Genomic DNA, 19,916 nt, shown 5'->3' on the forward strand with positions numbered 1-19,916 from the left:
AAATCTCCCGCTCTCCCGCTTGAGATTTGATTTCTCCCGCCCTGCAAATAGCTCTGTGTCTCCCGGTGGAAAGGATTTCTTACTTATTGCTATCGTATGTTGAAAAAATAAGCCTTAGATAGCACCAGAGAACATCTAGAACCCTAATAGGAACTTTGCGCTTCTCACACATCAACTTGGAGTCTCCCGTTTGCTAGGGGTTTCAGGCGGGAGAATCTCCAGATCAGAAGGTGATTGGGGTTGGAGTCTCTGCCTATGTGGCTTAGCATCACACACCCCTCACTCTGTGAAAACATGGTACGATAGAAACTAATCGATATGAAAATATACCAAAATAATTCTGGCCACGGACTTCCATATTCTTATCATGATAATACGGGTACAGTGCCATATCAAACAGTACATACTTTAAGATGACCCATGGTGGCATCTTTTCACTGCTCTGATGTATATCTGGACATTAAATATCAATGTAATACCATACATACATACATACATACAAACATACATTTATTCACACATATAAACACACACACTTTTTGTTTTTAGATAATCTTTATTTGATTTCAGAAGTTCACATGATAAAAAGTTCATCCCGAACGTATGCAAACAATACAAAGTCGGCCATCATTGACATGATTAATCAACAGAAAAACAATCAATCGGTACGAGATCTTTTTTGGCAAACCACGCTCATATCTCTATCAAAAAAAAAAAAATATGGTGATAGAGAATCTTTCTGCCTGATTCATCACCCTCAATTCGTTATTTGAGATAAATAAAAGCAAAAACTCATGACATGAATTTTCAAGTAGCGGAAAATATTGAGATATAGGGATATCTTTTATTTCTTTTTTTTATATATTCCATGATGAACTCTATTTTAGATTTAGAGACAGAGAATTCGGTACGTCTTTCCCGTGATGTTCTAAGGATTTTTTTGGCTATGATTACTCTAGGGTTTTCGAGATTACAATTTGATGATCGACGAGCTGGGCATGAATGAAGTGCAGGGTATGCGGTGAAAAAAAGCCCACCAAAACAACACCAAACATTTGTAGGAGGACGGTTGAATGTGTATATATGTATATATATATATATATATATATATATATATATATAATTTATTTATCATTATTATTATTATTATTATTATTATTATTATTATTATTTTATTTTATTTTTTTGCATAGAGACTGAAATCCGAAAAGTATGTTTATCATTAACTTTCAGTATTTTCAATTGATAAAATGTGGGACCGGATGGGATTAGACAAAAGTGACTAATCCCACAATACGTTTTTGAAGAATAAAAATATAATCTATTCTACTTGAGCCACAGTTTCCCCATGCAATATCACAGTTTGTTATGGTACAGTCAGAGCATATGAAATAATACTGGAATTTTGAAATGTGAGCGTTTTTTTATATAGAATACTCATTGCTTTGAATAAGATGTGTGAATATTGTGAATATGATCATTACACGTCGTTACACGCCTAGAATTTGCTGAATTTCACATTAGTTAAAGGTATTCTCTCAATATATGCATTATAATAAACATTATCATCAATTTGTGAAAAACTATGTTTAAAAGGTATAAAATTTCGGGCAATGTATCGCATGCAAACCATTGAGAAACTTTATCTGTTTGCATTTATGTAAAATACCAATCAGCGTTTTAAGGTCCTCATGGGGATAAATAGTGTTATTATTGGCAAGTAATATAAATTAAGAGTGCTGGAGGACTTTAAGATATCATTGATATATATATAGGATACAGGAGAGGATCCAAGAATTGATCTCTAAATACACACACACACACACACACACACACACACACACAATATCAGACTTCTGAGATTCGGAAGATTTTAATAAGACATATTGCTTTATACAAGATAATTATTCAATAATTCATGAAAGTGTTAAATCACGAATGCCATATCTTTGCAACATTAAATTAAACAAAAATTCCCCATGGTGATCCAACAGTATCTATGATATATCATTTATCCATTTAGAAAATTGTTAATATAATAACTCCAAAAATTATCAAGAAATACATCCTAAGTCTTATCAGCGGTCCTCTGAAGATATACATCGTGCCAGTCCTGGGCCCCGTTGCTAGAAACTTTGCGTTTAAATGCAACTTGCAACTGATTGTCACTGGCCAATCAAAATCATTGTTGCATGCATGTCTTCTTAATAGGGCAGACCCTGAGCCAATCAGAATGGTTGTTTCAAAATTAGCAATTATTTGCAATTGATTGCAACTTTCTTGCAACGGGGCCCTGCTGTGCTAAATCATTGTCAAAAGAATGAAACACTTTATCTGATTCTTGTCTATACATAATCCATCTCGTTTGAGATGTGTTTTTCACATTTTCTGCTGGATACTGTAAATTAGTAGAATATACCTGTAGGTAGGTGGTTAGATATATCATAATATCAAATCCAATAATCAAAATCTTTTACCTTATCTTTAGAGAATTTATTTGTGCTTTCTATTTGGAAGAAAAATATCCAAAGGGATCTTGGATGTGTGAGATATTCCTGTAAGATCATCAATGTGAGAATGAAAAGCATAAGACAAAAGGGTAGTTTGCGCTATATTGTAATCCCTATGACGTAAACCTAATTTCTTGAGATATCCTTTTTAGAAATTCTTCAAAACTATAAACAAACATAGTAGTTCTGTTACTTCAATCAATTCTGTGATGATTTGACTCGGTTATTCTGTCTCCTGATCAAGTTCAAATTCAAATTCAAATTTTTACTGTTTACTTCTTTCAACAAAGCGTAGAAAAACACGTAAATTTAACATGCATTCTAAATGATACACAGATAGTAAAGAATAACATGTTCATGTCTGTAGTCATTTCAAAATGAGGCAATATCTATAAAAGCATATTTATACATTCTTTGAAAAAAAAAGGAGTTTATAAAGATCTAAAACATCCGGGTTCGATTCCCGAATTTGAAGGAGCATTTACGTGTAAGCATACCGTCCCATCTAGTACGAGGCAAAACGCTCTATCCCTCGGATAGAATATAATATAGAATGGAGGTGCCGTGTGTGTGAGAAAGTCACAACTCATGCATGTAAAAGATCCTGCTCCATTCATTTGTCGCAAAGAGCAGGGGCATAACACGGGTAAGTTGCCCTGCCTCACACTCTACCGCGTCCCCACAGGAGACCAGCCAGTGCAGCTGACCAGGGGCTATCCAGCCATCTTCTAAGAGGGAAAAATTAAACAAACTTGGTGGCCTATATAAGATAGTAAGACTCCGATGAACCTATTATTGTTTGTTTCTGTTATGCAATTGGTTATGTTTGATGTTATAATAACAATGCTAAATGCTTATAATGTTAAAAGTTGTAATGCGTATCAATACATTGGAACTATTCATAGAATCTATTACATATTGCAAAATTTTTTCTATTATATGTTATTCTTGTATTAAAAATGGAATGCCGTATAAACTTACTGAACTGTACTCTCGACGTTCCTGCATTCGAATCTTCGGTGTGGAGGAGAGGCCTGGCGAAGACACTGAGGCCACTGCAGCAGACATCATCCGTGATCGGCTTGGTATCACCTTGACGCCAGGAGATGTAGATCGCTGCCACCGCACTGGAAAATCACCAAAGTCAACGACAACACCAAACGCCCGGGAACAAACAAGACACCATCGATCAATCATCATGAAGCTATCGGCCTACAAAAAGCGACGTGAAATACTTGCGAACAGGAGGAAGCTGAAGGGATCTGGAATTTCCATTGTGGAGGATCTGACAGTCAAAAACCAAGCACTCCTGGCAAAAACTCGAGAGAACAGAAAGGTTCTGGCAGCGTGGACAGTAGATGGCAAGGTCATCGCCCTTCTGCCTGCTAGTGGTGGAAAAACTGTGAAAAAGATGATACGAAGTGAAGATGACCTCATTCTATAGATGTAATCTGCCAATACTCTTGTTACTTCCTCAGAGAGCTTATTGTTTGTATGTATTCTGGGCTACTTCCATGTTTTAAGCCACATTTTCGTGTACAGATTGTATTGTTTATTTCTTTTCTGGTATTGGTTTATTACTTTGTTCAGTGAATGTGTGTGTGTGTGCATTGCAGTACTTCTACTCAGTCATGGCTGTGTATATCTTGTGTTTCAGAAATTCTACCATTTAATCACATATGTGATGACAACGAATTCAAATTTACCCTTTATCAGTACTTTCATTTGTCAAAAAATGTAGATATATCAAAATTTTATTCACTTGTAATAAATCCTTTTGAAATAAATTCAGTGAATTTTGATAATGAAATATCGTATGATACAGATACTAAAGATGATAATCAAATATTAGCAAGATTTAAATGTCAATATATGTTTGATGAAGATTTCCGTTCCAGATTTTCTTATGAGCAATCAGATTTCTCAGTTTTTCACTTAAATGTGAGAAGTCTCCCCAAAAATTTTGATCAGTTTAATGTGATGCTTTCATCACTTGATTATAGTTTCAGTGTTATAGCACTCTCTGAGATTTGGTTTAACGAAAATACAAATGTTAAATTTTATAATATTGATAATTATTCTTTGTTTTATAAGTTTAGAACTCAGAAGGCTGGCGGTGGAGTTGCTATGTATATCCGCAATGATTATCAACATATATTACGCAAGGATTTATCATGTATTACACCAGATTATGAAATGCTGTTTATTGAAATAGTCATCAAGAAAAAGTCTGTAATTGTAGCATGTATTTACAGACCACCAAATACTGATATATCATCGTTTTCTGACAAAATGCGTAATGTATTAGAAAAATTGGAATGTGAAAAGAAAGATATTTACTTCACAGGAGATTTCAATATCGATTTATTAAAATCTGGCATACATAATAAAACAAAAGATTTTTTGGATATGATGTATTCGTTTAATTTATACCCTTTGATTACAAAACCAACTCGTGTATCTACCAAACATGCTTCTTTGATTGATAATATTTATACAAATGTTTTGTTGAATTATCAGTTCCAGACTGGTATCATCTATGACGATCTTTCCGATCATTTTCCAGTCTTTTGTATATCTAAAACAAAATGTATGGCTGTGGTTGATAAAGGAAAGAAATATATTAGGAAAAGATGTATAACAAATGAAAATATATCATTATTCAAACAAAAATTGATATTAATTGATTGGTCAAATGTTTGTAACCAGAAAGGGGTAAATGAAAGTTATGATATCTTTTTTGAAATGTTTTCCTCTGTATATAATAGTTGTTTTCCACTGCGGTTTATTCCTTTAAATACTAGCCCACGTTGTAGAAAGCCTTGGATTACAAAAGGTATATTGAAATCTATAAATGAAAAGAATAAGTTGTATAAATTGAGTTTGAAGAATCCAAGTGTTATATATTTTGAGAATTACAAGAACTACAGAAATAGACTTACAAACATTATACGATATTCAAAATATAGATATTATACTGATAAGTTTACTTCTTTAAAATGTGATATGAAGAAAACATGGCAATGTATAAATGATGTACTTGGAAGGAAGAAAGATGACTCACTACCTCAATGTATGTATCATGATGATGTGAAGCTTACATCGAGACAGGATATTGTGCAACAGTTAAATTCTTATTTTGTTAATGTTGGAGCAAAACTCTCATCATCAGTACCGAACACTTCGCGTGATTTTACTGATTATTTTTCATATCAAAACAGTAACTCTTTTTTTCTGTACACCAGTATCTACTCATGAAATAGTAGATATATCTTTATCTATTCAAAGTTCAAAGGCAAGCGGTCCTGATGATATTGCGCCAAGAATTATAAAAGAATGCATTTATTGTTTTGTTGAACCTCTTTGTTATATTTATAATTTATCTTTGCAGTTTGGTATTGTCCCTGATAATCTTAAAATAGCTAAAATTGTCCCGTTATTTAAGAAGGATAATCCAGAATGTATTGAAAATTATAGGCCGGTTGCAATTCTTTCTATTTTTGCTAAAGTTTTGGAAAGATTAATGTACAATCGTCTTTCTAATTTTTTAACCAAAAATAATATATTGATACCAGAACAATTTGGATTTCGAAAATATTTCTCTACATGTTCTAGCGTAATATCCTTCACAGATTATATTTTGCAGAAAATTGATGATGGTAATTATTGTTGTGGAGTCTTCATGGATTTGTCTAAAGCATTTGACACCATCGACCACAAGATTCTACTTAAGAAATTGTATCTATATGGAGTGAGAGGTGTACAGTTACAGTGGTTTGAAAATTATTTGTCCAATAGAAAACAGTATGTGATGGTCGATGGTGTCAGCTCCTCTTATCTCTCTGTAAATATTGGTGTACCACAAGGTTCTGTTTTGGGTCCTCTGCTTTTTCTTATTTATGTTAATGATATAGTAAATTGTTCTCGTGTATTTAAGTTTTCACTTTTTGCTGATGATACAGTGGTTATGTTTTCACATAAGAATATTGCTTTATTGATAAGGACAGTGAATACACAACTTCAATTATTAAATGAATGGTTCAAGAGTAACAAGTTATTTTTGAATTATAAAAAAACAAAATATGTTATTTTTCATTCTATGACTAAAAAAGTATCGTTGAATAGTGATACTTTAATGATAGATAATAATGTTATTGAAAGAACTGAATCAATATCTTTTCTAGGTATACTTATCAGTGAATCCCTCAGTTGGAAACTTCATATATCCAATGTTTCTTCAAAAATCTCACGGACCGTTGGGATTTTATCAAAACTCAAACATTTTTTACCAAGAAAAATATTGATTATTATTTATAACTCTATTGTGTTGCCACATTTAAATTACTGTAATGAAATCTGGGGAAAAACATATCATGTGCATATTAATAAGCTTGTTCTTCTTCAAAAACGAACAATACGTTTAATAAGTAATGCCCCATATTATAGCCCCAGTCTGCCATTGTTTCTCAAATTACAGATTTTGCCATTGCATGAACTTGTCAGATTGAATATCCTTATCTTTATGTTTAAATATCATAGAGGTATGCTCCCTTCTGTATTTGATAATATGTTTCTAACAAATTCTTATTTTCATATGTATTCCACTCGTTCCCGAAGTAATTTACGGTATCCCTTTACTCGTTTGACTGTACGATCCCACTCTATTAGGTTCACAGGTGTAAGTGAATGGAATTCAATAAGTACTGCTTTGAAATGCAGTACAACTCTTTCTAGATTTAAGTGCTTATTGAAGCGTTCTTTCTTTGAACAGTTAGCCATGACTGAGTAGTAGAGTAGTATGTAAACTGCATGTGTGTGTGTGTGTGTGTTGTATGTATGTGTGAGAGTGTGTATATACTATGTACGTATTAATGTGATGATTTTTTTTTTATTTACTTGATTTCACACAGAACCAGTTGTAATATATGTTGCTATTGCAAAGTTGTATTTTCATGTGTAGGCAACCTAACACAAGCACAAGATGCTTTCAAGGCTGCCTGGCTCTCATTGTAAACGCCATTATTACATGTTATTGTGTTTTATTTTGCCGAATAAATGGCCTAAATTGGCCTCAATCAATCAATCAATCAACTGCCTAATGTTGGCGTCGTATATACCATCGTCAAAAGACTGCAAATACTCGATATTAATTGGAATGTGAAGATTATGCGCATGTCTGTGTTGACCATGATTAGTTAAAAATAAAAGAAGTAGAAAACGAGAGTGGAAAAGGAAAGGTCTTTAGCCTAAGACATATGATTCGGACGCCAAGAACTCAATGTTTTAGATTTGTGGGACGCATGACGCTTTAACTCTGACAGAGATGGCACGTTCATTCAAACTCAAACGTAGGGTCTTCTGCTGTCATCTTTTCATTGTAAAATTTGTCAAAGATCTCGTTCTGGGCCACGGTGAAGCGATCCTTCCACTGACCAGCATAGCCTGCAAGAATAACGAAATACAATTTGTCAAGAGTGGATTCCAAAGAGCATGAGTGATTTACAAATGCAGCATTTGAAAAATTTTAAATTTTCATGTAATTCATAACAAGACTAGAAAATTTCGAAATTTGAGAGATGATGATAAAATTAAATGAAAACATCAAATCAAAGTACAATAGAGATATACAGGAGAAGAATGAGCATCATGGAAGATTGATTCTGTTTAGAGGGGTTTTGTTTTATTTGAAATGAAGTAAAAGGGGAGGAGGAAAATCAGAAAAAAAGGGGAGAAATAATAAACAACTTTAAGAGGTGACAATCAATAAACATGGAAGAGAATAAGTTGAAAACAAAGGATCAAGTACATGAAAGAAAAATGATATTAGGAAAGGGAAAAGACAAGCGGAATGTCAAGTAAAGGGTAAAAGACGAAGTGGTCAACGCCTTAGAGAAGGGGGAGATAATAATAAGATCTCCTTTATCCAGGGTAGCCTCTTCAGTGTTGGCACTGCCCTACCAGAGGGTCATGCCATTATTACCCTATAGCGTTGCCACATACCAATTTATACATCTGGGTCGAGGGGGACATAGTGGGTAAAAACATCATGTCCAGGGAGCACTGGGCAGGAATCGAACTGTGGTCCTCCGATTGGGAGACGGGAGTCTTATCCACTCTGCCACACCATAGGAGGTGATAAGAATAAGGTTAGGAAAATAGCAGTAACGGGGGGTCCTGGCTTACCTTTGCCCAAGAATGGCAAAGTTTTGATCTGTTCAAAGAAGTCCTTGTTGCCTTCTGTCGCGCTAGCCTCACCGGTCGCGTACGTCTTACTCATTCCTTTGAACGAGCTGTGCTCTACCACCTTCTGAAGCTCCTCCGCAGTCAGATCAACGCCAAGAAGATTGGCCACGTCTCGGACACTGCCCACTGGATCCTATTTGCGAAATGAACACATTGCTGCATGACCTCAATTATTGTCTTTTTTCGTCTATAGAATCACTGTACTGTATCAAATCAGATCAAACTAAACATACAAAAAGCGAGAAAATAGATGACGTTTTGTCGTGACAGGGTACACATAGTAAGCATGGTGAAGTTGACTGTTTGTTTGATGGCTGCCATCCCTTTATTTCAAGATTAATTGCATCATTATAGGTAGATTCTAAACTGCCACAGTGGGAAGTAATATATCATACTTGTGGGTACAATTTGAAATTGTGGTGTTCGCTATTTGGTAGCTCATCCTCTATGTTGCTCGAATGTATACGCAGATATCTACGCCTACTGCTACAAGGGCCATGAATACGGTAGAATACTTTTTTTTTTTCAAGGATGGAACATGAGAAAGATTTGAACTTAATAAAGTGTGGAGTATCATACTTATGTTCCACACTGCATGCTTCCATTCAATTGAAATCAATTCAATATTTGTTCATTTGCATCAAACCAAATAGTAAAACAAAATCCAGATCATATATTACACAAACCGTTATTTTTTCCCTCAATTTTTACGAAATACATATTGCAGTGTAGATCATGAGCTTAACATCAAACGAATGTGCAATTTAGTGAAATAAACAGAACTGGAATGCATACTTTCCATGTTTGACAGAAAAGTATGTATAACGATGGAAAAAGCAATCAACTGAAAAGCAGGTCTTATTAAACGTGGATCACTGAAAACGTAATACGTGTATATAACTAAATATCGTCCAAAATTTATTCCGCGCAATTAACACTTCGCTTGTGATTGTTTTGCACTTTGATTAGGCTCTATCTATACCATCGAAGTAAACATTTCCGTTGTTAATTGTTGGTCACAGTTTCCTCGCCAATTGATATGATTTGATTTGATTTTGAGTTGATATTTGTTTATTTCCGCAATTCCATGGCAAGCGTAATATACAAACAAATACATTTTTATTCTGAAATAGAAAACCCATAAGATTTTAGAAAAATAATTGATAAACTTGATGAATACAAAATACTGACAATCGTTAATACAAATTACACGGTACATTAACGATAAAGAAAAATAATTTGAAGGTACAATTCGGGGATGTGCTAAATTTTTGAGGACTTAATGAGATATGACAGTGATCGAGTTGTTTTTCTACCTTTTTCATACTCTCATAAAAGAAAAACCCAGCATTTTTCTCTCCCCTGATTTTCCAGAACTCCCTGACGTGTTCACGCCAGGGTCCAAAATGGGCTTCTGCAGCACAAGAAAGAATTAGAAAAAAAAACAACATTGTAATAGTAGTCACCAGGAATAAATGGTTCTTTTCCAAACCTAACTAAAGTAAGATAACTTTAACCATTGATATCTGTGGTAAGGGAAAACGTTTTGAGGTAGGGCCTAATGCCGTTACTATCATAATTACTTCTAGCCATAACATGCTATAGGATAAAGACATTATGAATTAAATTATAATGGGAAGTGTCGATATAATGTATGTCATATATCAATAAAGCAAACTTGATGTGGTTGAATTTTTATTTTTTTTAAAGCAGTGATTGCATTAGAACATTTCTATTTTATTTACAATACACGCACATATATCTTTACAAATGTATTTATAAGTAGATATAAATGTATGTATGTCTTTCTTATTATCATCATCATTATCATTGTCAAAGAGGGGCCCATATTCTACAAGCTCTGTCTGTTTAGTGGGTCTCTCCATTTTTCGCATCTTAAGCGAAGTTATACATGTACTTCATTTCGATCACTTCTGTTTCTATTTTATTACAATGTATAAGTACTATAAGGACGGGTAATCAATTGTTGTACATTCTTTTCAATTCATAATGTTCTGTTTACCTTATTCTGTTGTCAAAGAAATGTAACTTATATGTTTTGTGGAAATATGAAATAAACTTTGAATTGAATTGAATTGAATTGAATTGAATTGTGCAGATTGTATGAATCCTGTTTGAAAAATCAGCAACTATAACGCCTTTCGTCTGATAGTGCATAACTGCGAAATTATGACAAAATTGGAAGACCACAGATTTATTTGAATTAGGCCAGCGTTTATAAGCGGTTGGAGAAGATTGTTATGACGACGATCGCCATGCAGTGTGTTCAAATCATTCTTAACCAAGATATAACAAGTTTCCAGAAGGACAATCGTGATAAAGTGTGTCAAACCAACTGTATTTAGTTGATGCACTGATAGACTTAGCTTTAGTGTAATGCTATTATAGATTTTTGAAGAAGGAGATGGCGAAAGGGCAGCAAACGACATTGGTTGCCATCTTACAAGGTTGCCCGAGAGAAACACCATGTGAAAACTTACTGTCTTCCATGAATGAACTCAGCAAGAACGTCAATCCTGCGTCCTTTGGCATGTTTGGGTCGATATTACCCTTCACCATCATGCTGTAGAGTGAGTTGAGGACATCCTTCGGGTTCCGAGCCACGTAGATAACCTGTGAATAATAACACAAAGCGTCTGAAGATTTATTTTGCCACATTTGCAATTCCATGATCGATCATAAAATGCATGTTCCTTTTATGATGCGCAAGGCATTTCTTTTTCATTAATTGTTCCATATCATACATAACATGATGTTTGAAATTCTACGTCATTTCAAGAGAGAAGTTTAACCCCCCCAAAAAGATGATGAAAATAAACAAATGTATATAAAACAAATAGTTTGTTTGTTTCATTTAAGTCTGAGAAGATGACTGGATAGCCTATATTTAACTCCAATAGCAGGTCAGCTTCCATAGGGTCCAGTTGGGTGATAGGTGGGACCACTTCACAGGGTAAAAACCCTGCTCTTTGCGATGAATAAATGAAGTGAGGGTCTTTTACGTGCATGAGTTGCGACTCTCTCATACACGGGACCTCCATTTTATGTCCTATCCGAGGGACAGAGTGTTTTGCCTCTTACTAGAAGGGACGGTATGATTTCACACAACGTTGCTTATTGGGATCGACCCGGGAATCGAACCGTGGTCCTTTTGGATCGTGCAAGCTCTAAAGTAATGATGAATAATCTAAGAGTTCAACAGACTACTAATCAACAACAACAACAAAAAAATGATGGAACATACAAGAAAGTTAGATATCAATAATGTGATGAAATTACACGCTGCACTAAAAATTATATAGTGATGATTCACCCAAGGTAACAAAGCTTAGTCACTATTTGGTAAAAAACAAAAACAAAAACAAAACAAAACAAAAACAAACGAAAATATGTTTAGTCACCTGAACGGGATTTTATCAAGACTGCACAAAGGTTAACATTTCCAGTGATCAGGATACGACAATAAATCATAAGATACTGAGAAATTGACTTAAGAGATTTAAATGAAACCCGAGTCTCACTGAGCAACGTGGTGTGTAATCCTACCGTCCCCTCTAGCAAGAGGTAAAACACACTGACATGAAATAGATGTTCCGTGTGTGAGAGAATGACAACTAATGCAGACACACGCACACGCAATCCTGCTTCACTCATTCATTGCAAAGAGTTGGGTGTTTAACCCGGTAAAGTGGTCCCGCCTCACATCCAACTGGACCTCATGGAAGACCAGCTTAGTGTAGCTGAATATGATGGACTATCCAGCCATCTTCTCAGACAGAAAATTACCAAACAAACAAACAAACAAACAAACAAACAAACAGCTTAATTGACAGACTGGACCTCCCCTAACGTACCCTTCCTCTTTCTTCCAGCTTTGGTGGTAAGAAACGGAGAGGAAGGTGGGTAATGATGAGACGCGGGGACGGCGCCGCGGCAATCTTATCCAGAAACGGAGTAAGGTCCATAGGATTCTTCAACTCCTCCTCGCGAGTAGCCGGCATCTTTTGCTTCATGTCGATCATCTCCGCGCAACTGGTGGCGAGTGACCGGTCCATCTTTTCTGGCACTCCTCTGGTGAGGATTAGACCAACAATCTCACCCATCCAATGGGTTCCTTCGAAAGGATGCACAAAAGAGTTTCAGAGGAACATAGAAAGTGAGCGTTCTTGTAATGTTTTAAATGGATTTTTGAATTTCTAATATTGTTGAGTACACACACATGTCTAATACATAGTTTCTACACACACACACACACACGCACACGCACACACACAGACATATATATATATATATGTGTGTGTGTGTGTGTGTGTGTGTGTGTGCATCATTTGGGTTTATGTCAGATTAATGCGTGTGTGTGACACACATACACACACTATAGCTTCTGACCACACGAGCAAAGAGAATTAAGGGTTTGGGACGAACACCGATCTAGGGCTTTCAATAGTCGTAGAGCACCGATCTAGTAATCCGGAGGTCTCGGGTTCGAATCCCAATGAAAACCCATTTTATTTGCTCAAAGTTTTCGCTATATTATCTATATATATATATATATATATATATATATTTCTCTATATATATAATTGAGACAATGATGACAGTCCGCACGATGCCGGCTGGTGGTAGAAACTTTCGGCCTCGGGTCTTCGCCAGGTTTGTCTGCTATAGACGCGTGTGTTTCCTGGGTTGTGTTGTGGCTGTCCGTGTCAGCTCGGGCGGCATCGTGCGACATCTACTGTTTTCATTGTCTCAATCATATCATTCTTCCCAAGATGACAGAAGCGTTCGGTAAAATGTCAGCATCATCCCACTATATACTCATATTCAGCAATAACGGAAGCAACGGAAAGTATTCACTATTTCGAGTTGAGATATTTCACACGATCACTACCACACTGAAATAAACTCGAATTAAATGTATATTAAATCAACGAAAATTGTACTGTAGTAACATAAAAATGAATTTTACGCCTGACTGACCACATATTTTTTTTGTTTAATTTTACAACAAACACTGATGAGGACGCAGCAAACGTAAAAGAAGAAGAAAGTATTGTTATATAAGTCTTTAACAATAATTAATGAATTATAAATCAAATCCAAGGTAATCTATTTGTCTTTCAATTGGGTAGGCGAACTCAGGTTCAAAATATACGCATGAGTGAACATAGTCATAAAAGTGTTACAGAGTGCAAAAGAAAACAATTGAAAAATTTGCTCCCTGAAAGTCAAACTCATTGAAATTCAGTCACATTGCAAGATCGAGTAAATCAAAACCTAATATAGACGTTTGCATGGTTCAGTGCACCTGAAAAGAATATGACTTTAAAAAATGATCTTTCGGTCATCGGTGTCACCCTTTTTTCCAACGATCCCTCTTTGTTTAAGATCAATATCGTATTGAGCCATTATCACTGTGATTCATTGCAGTGCATCAATGGCGCACGCTGGATATCACTCTGTGTATACACTCTCCTGAAATGTGGAAGGTTTCTCCTCCCATTCACGCAGTCAGGTACCCATCCAGCTCTTAACGGGTGTCACCAGACCGGATGCACTCGTTTGGTCCCTCGATAAGGTTCATCTGGCGAGAGACTGGCCAGGAATCAATTCGCTGACGAGATTGATCACTCGGGCACATGAGTTATCGTCAATGAAGATGCCCGTGTTCAGATGCCTCTCCAGAAATGGTTCATAATGATACCAGAATGTCAAATTAACATTTTATATTTTTCATTTCATTTCACTTCCATTTCATTTATTACGTTTCCACACAAATCATACAGTGTTGTGTTTAAAACATCCATCAATGACAATGTAAAGTGACACAAAAATTATAAGCTATAAGTTCAGTATATACAAAAGCATTTACATAGCACACAATCAATTGACATTATTCTCAAGGGTACACTCATGACGGATAAACAAAATTGTGTGTGGAGGGAACCTACATTTTCATATAATCCTGAAAAATGCATAGCAAAAATATATAAGTCTTGGCTGGATACCACCGATCTAGACAAATGAAACTCGTCATTATAGCGTCACTATCCTGACATACCTACATTCTTCATATTTGTCAATGATTGTGTTAGGTGGTAAAATGGAGTGAAATCGCAAAATTCGTATACCTGATTTCGGATAGGTGCAGAGCCAGATATCGTCGGGGCGAACTTCAAATGTCTGCAGCGCTTCTACACTGGAATCCAGCACAACATTGGGAAGTAATATCCCTTTATATAAGTGCATACCTAAAGCATGTGAAGGTTCCGTTCCTGCCATTCTGGTCAGTGTCCGTCAGTCCTGTATCACGCAAACTGGACAAAAGGGAGAATGTCGAAGATGATTTTGAAAATGATGGGGAAAGTATAGGTTTTCCCGGTCAATGTCATACTTTTGTCATTCAAGTTCCTATTCCGAGCATTCGATTTCACGCATTCCACGCTCGCAGCACTGAATCGGCAATCAAATTCGAAATCCGGTCATTCACTATTCACTATCCGAGCATTCAAATTCACTGTCGGAGCATTCAAAATTCACTATCTGAACATTCAAATTCACTATCGGAGCATTCAAATTTAAGAGAGGAGCACCCATTTCATCAATAAGCATTCAAATTCATGTCAAGCTGGCGACGGAATCTCGTCGGTCATTCAAATTCGTGAATAGGCAACCATGTTCCAAATAACTGCATTCAATTTAAAAGAAGTCCTGAATTTAGTTAGTTTGGGGTCGTGTATGCATGTGTTTCTCTTTTGGCTTTGAATATACTGGAATTTATGATGATTATTTATTTTGCAGCAGAGGTCCACCTGTTCATTGACAATTTTGAACTCGCGCTTAGCAAAAAGGAATATACAGGCAGATGTCCCTCGGATTGGACATAAAAGGGAGGTCCCATGTTTGGGAGAGTCACAACTCATGCACGTAAAAGATCCCTCTTCATTATTCATCGCAAAGAAGAGAACATCCAACTGGGCCCCATATGGAAGACCAGCTATTGCAGGTGAATATGGGTTATCCAGCCATCATCTTTGATGGAAAATGAAACAAACAAACAAAAATTAGGCACTGTATATAGGCCTACAGACGAGCATAATACGGAGGGTTGGTTGACACTTTCGAGGAAAAAAAACCCCCAACAATTTCGACTATATTGAAACTGATACATGAACATTATATCTTGTTTGTCGTGCATTGCCGTCTTCTTGATTTACTTTTGCGGGACTATGTGAGATCATTGTGTGTCAGTTTGTCTTTAAATTGATGCATTACCATTATGTGGTTAGTGTTTGGGCGTTGCAAGCATGCATGCAGTATCATCAAGAAATATGATTAGATTGTCGTTGTGTTGTTTGGATGCACTGCTGATTGGACCTTACAATTTAGATTCTTTTAGATGAAAAAAAAAAAGAATTCATGAACAGTGAACAATGTAGAACCTTTAAACAATGATAATTACACTATTTACAAGCATTCATTGGTTGTGTATGCCATTTCTCCTTTCTTATAAAGTCTACTCCATTTTCCTCGTTAAATTGATCGCACGAAGTAGGAACTTGATCGCCTGAAAATGAAATCGAACGCTCCAAACAAGCTCATCGGGACTATCACATGACTATCGCGTGAATTTGAATGCACGAGTAGGAAATGCAATGCTCGCATTTGAAAATTGAACGCCCAATCGTGAATTTGATTTCACGAAAACGAAATCGAGCGCCCATAGATGAAATTGATCGTTCGGATTCTGAATTTGAATTCCCGAATATTTCTGCGTGAGTGCGCTGTGTGAATTTGAATGCACGTTTAATGAATTTGAATGGAAAAAGTATGAAAGTAACCGGGAAAACCTGTATTATATTATATCATATTTCATTAACATAACACATACACGATAGAGAAATGCATTAATTGTAAAATCCAAATTTTCGCCTTGCTCCCCCTTTGTCAGGGATGAAAATGCTAAGTTATCTTTACAGTGAAGATAAACATGTTCATATCATTTTAAGTCAACACTTATCTTAATCGTTGTAATATCAATATCTAAAAAAAAAAAACACGTATTTATGAAACGTGACATTACAGACAAAATAAAATGTAGGAAATTTTAATAGAATTTGAAGTGCACTGCACATTCTACGTACACTCGAACTATAACACCACCAGCTGATGCAGGTTAATCTGATAATGTTGTGAATACACAATCAATCAGTTTATTCTGAAAGGTGACATCATTTTAGTTTCCATTCCATATTCCTGCTAAAACTGGATGAGTATGTACTACCCAGGACAATAGGAACTCAAGAAAATGCGTTATCCCGAAAGTTCGTGCAATGGCGATGAAAAACAAGAAATGTGTACCAAACCTTCAAGCGCAATCGAACAAAAGGTTACCATACTAAGCTCCTTTCGGTACTTATACGAGTTTCATATCATCCGAGTCAAGAGCATGAAATACAAATTTTACAATAGTCCAAAGGGTATGGATCGCATTATGTACACACATTATACACATAGACTGAAGAGAACGTGAATTTGATCTTATGATCGTCATGATCATAGCTTTAACAACGATGAATAAATTCCCGAAATATGGATTGGTGTGTGGTGAGCAATGTAACATGGTAATTTAATGAGGGACTTCTTTACAAGGTGACGTCGAAAAGTGACAAAATGCTGCTTAGTTTCTGCAATGAAAGCTCGTCACATTGCTGTCTCTGTTTTCCTTGTCATGATAGATATGATATACACACAACTAAAGTACCTCTCAACTCTACAGCAACTCCCATTGAAAATAACCACGTACAAATGGCTATATACATAGCATGCTATTCTTTTCAGCTATACAGCGGTTTGAACTTACCCATTGTAAGTATATAAAAAGGTAAGAAGGGTAATTGGGTAAAAGATACGAATGTGACCAAAATAGTAGAGACGTAACTTCATATGTAAGCGCAAGCGTGTGTGCACGGCAAACGCTCTAACCTGATATAGCATTCAGTCCTACCTTTCCGCACGTCGAATAAGAATACGATGTTTAATCCGATTATACGTTGGCTCTTGTTTTTAATTGTAGATTCGAGATCAATCTCCTAAAAGGCATAATATGAGCATGCTATTCTCTATTAAACTGTCCTAAAGCTTACCTGTCGATATTAATGACTTCGCGTGTTCCACTTCTGCGAATGCTTGTATATCTACACAAATGGGTTGTACACGAACTGCTCGCATTCTGAAGAAGTGCCCGATCAAGGTCCAGTTTCTTCCACATAACACCACGACAATTCCATATTTGGAAATAGCGTTTGGCCGTCTTACACTGTCCATTTTATTGTTAGCTTTATCGTTTGCGGGCTACTTAGTGTAGATTTCATAATTCTGGAGAAGTTTCAAGGGAGGCTGGTATATTCAGAGCCATTGTTTACTGAATATAAGATTTTGAAAATTAAATATTTGTATTTTGTATTTATTGTTAGCTTTATCGTCTGCGGGCCACTTAGTATAGATTTCATAATTCTGGAGAAGTTTCAAGGGAGGCTGGTATATTCAGAGCCATTGTTTACCAAATATAAGATTTTGAAAATTAACGATTTGTATTTTTTTTTCAGCTTGGTCAGTTTATGTTTAATCACAATGGAAATGCACTTCCCAGTATTTTTAATTCAATGTTTCCACGGAACCAGTTTTTTCATAATTATCCCACTAGGCAATCTAATGGGTTTCATTTGCCCCTCCTGAGAACCTTAAGCTCAGAGTACATTTATGTACACCGGTCCTAGATTTGGGAATTCATTAAGCTGTGAAATAAAAAATTCCCCTTCTTTGCATTCTTTTAAGTGCAAGTTGAAATCATTTCTGTTAAATCCTCTCTGATATATTTCTTTATTAGTTAGATCTCATCAACCTCAGGGTTCATCATCCATCCACCAATCTTTCGATCACTGACTTCATTATTACGTATTGGATTACGTGGATTATTATGTAATAGCCATCAAATCCTTGCACAGCTGCGTGCAGTACCAGCCCTCTGAAGCACATTCTCAATCACCCCCTGTTCCATTTTCCTAGTTCAGCCTGTAGGCATTCTCTTTTTTTTTCCCTTTCTCTCCCTCCATTCTTTCCCTCTTTTTTGTCAAGTCGTGTCATGTCTTATGTATTTCTCCCGTCTTGTTCCGTTCTGTCGTATATTATATCTGTGATAAGTATTTGTAAATAAGTAATTCATAAGTTTGTTCATTTTTTGAGTGGTTCACAACATACAAGCTTGCTTTTTAGTGGACCTCTCAATTCTTTTTCTCAACTAAAGCATAACTTTGTACTTTTTTGCCAGTATGCATTCTTTTGTTTATCTGTGTCATTAATTTTTTGCAAAGTTGAATGTTTATGTTTATGATGTAATTCCACATTTATTATGCGTTACGTTTTGTTGAAAAAAGAAGAAGAATGAAATATAGATGAATTGAATTGAATTATATGCTTCATTGTCCTCATTGATAGGCAAGTTTACTAATTTTCATGTAGGCCTATATCATGGATTAGTGCACACACCCCTCAATCTGTGAAAGCATAGAACGAGAGAAACCAATCGCGCTGAAAAGATACCAAAATAACTCTGTCCACAGACTGCCATATTCTTATTATGATATATATAATACGGATACAGTGCCAGATATCAAACAGTACATACTTTAAGATGACCCATGGTGGCATTTTTTCACTGCTCTGACGTATCTCTGGACATTAGATGTCAATGTAATGCCACACATAGGCCTACATACATACAAACATGCATTTATTCGCTCATATACACACGCACGAACACATAATTTGTTTTTAAATAATCTTTATTTGATTTCCATAATTTCACACGATAAAAAGTTCATCCCGAATGTATGCAAACAATACACAGTCAGCAATCATTAACATGACTAATAATAATGAAAAAACAATCAATCGGTACGCGATCTTTTCTCACAAAACACGCTAAAATCTCTACGGCTAATAAAAAAATATGGTGATAGAAAATCTTCCTGCCAGATTCATTACCTTCAACTCGTTATTCTAAATAAATAAAAGCAAAAACTTATGACATGAATTTTCAAGTATCGGAGAAATATTGAGATATCTAGGATTATCTTTTGA

General features: G+C 35.6%; 1 protein-coding gene across 1 annotated transcript; it reads right to left on the reverse strand.

The window, feature by feature from the left end:
* Positions 1–7,605: 7,605 nt before the first annotated feature.
* Positions 7,606–18,015, reverse strand: LOC139732205 (sulfotransferase 1A1-like). The gene is made up of 7 exons (XM_071643081.1): positions 17,921–18,015; positions 14,906–15,091; positions 12,629–12,888; positions 11,255–11,387; positions 10,070–10,167; positions 8,694–8,886; positions 7,606–7,952 (listed from the first exon to the last, which is right to left on the reverse strand). Exons 2-7 carry the CDS (start codon positions 15,054–15,056, stop codon positions 7,843–7,845), a joined length of 945 nt encoding a protein of 314 aa, XP_071499182.1. The 5' UTR covers positions 15,057–15,091; positions 17,921–18,015; the 3' UTR covers positions 7,606–7,842.
* Between the last annotated feature and the right edge of the window lie 1,901 nt (positions 18,016–19,916).

Source organism: Diadema antillarum, unplaced genomic scaffold, assembly GCF_040938485.1.
Source record: "Diadema antillarum isolate AM-2024a unplaced genomic scaffold, OU_Dant_1.0 seq00000406_RagTag, whole genome shotgun sequence".
NCBI lineage: Eukaryota > Metazoa > Echinodermata > Echinoidea > Diadematoida > Diadematidae > Diadema > Diadema antillarum.

What these genes read in the sequence shown, in the direction of transcription:
- LOC139732205 (XM_071643081.1), bottom strand. Translation starts at nt 15,056, where the DNA reads ATGGCAGGAACGGAACCTTCACATGCTTTAGGTATGCACTTATATAAA. An exon ending in AGCTGGAAGAAAGAGGAAGG is followed by an intron (nt 11,388 to 12,628) that starts GTACGTTAGGGG and finishes TATTATTCACAG; the next exon opens with GTTATCTACGTGGCTCGGAA. An exon ending in TTTGCCATTCTTGGGCAAAG is followed by an intron (nt 7,953 to 8,693) that starts GTAAGCCAGGAC and finishes TTATTCTTGCAG; the next exon opens with GCTATGCTGGTCAGTGGAAG.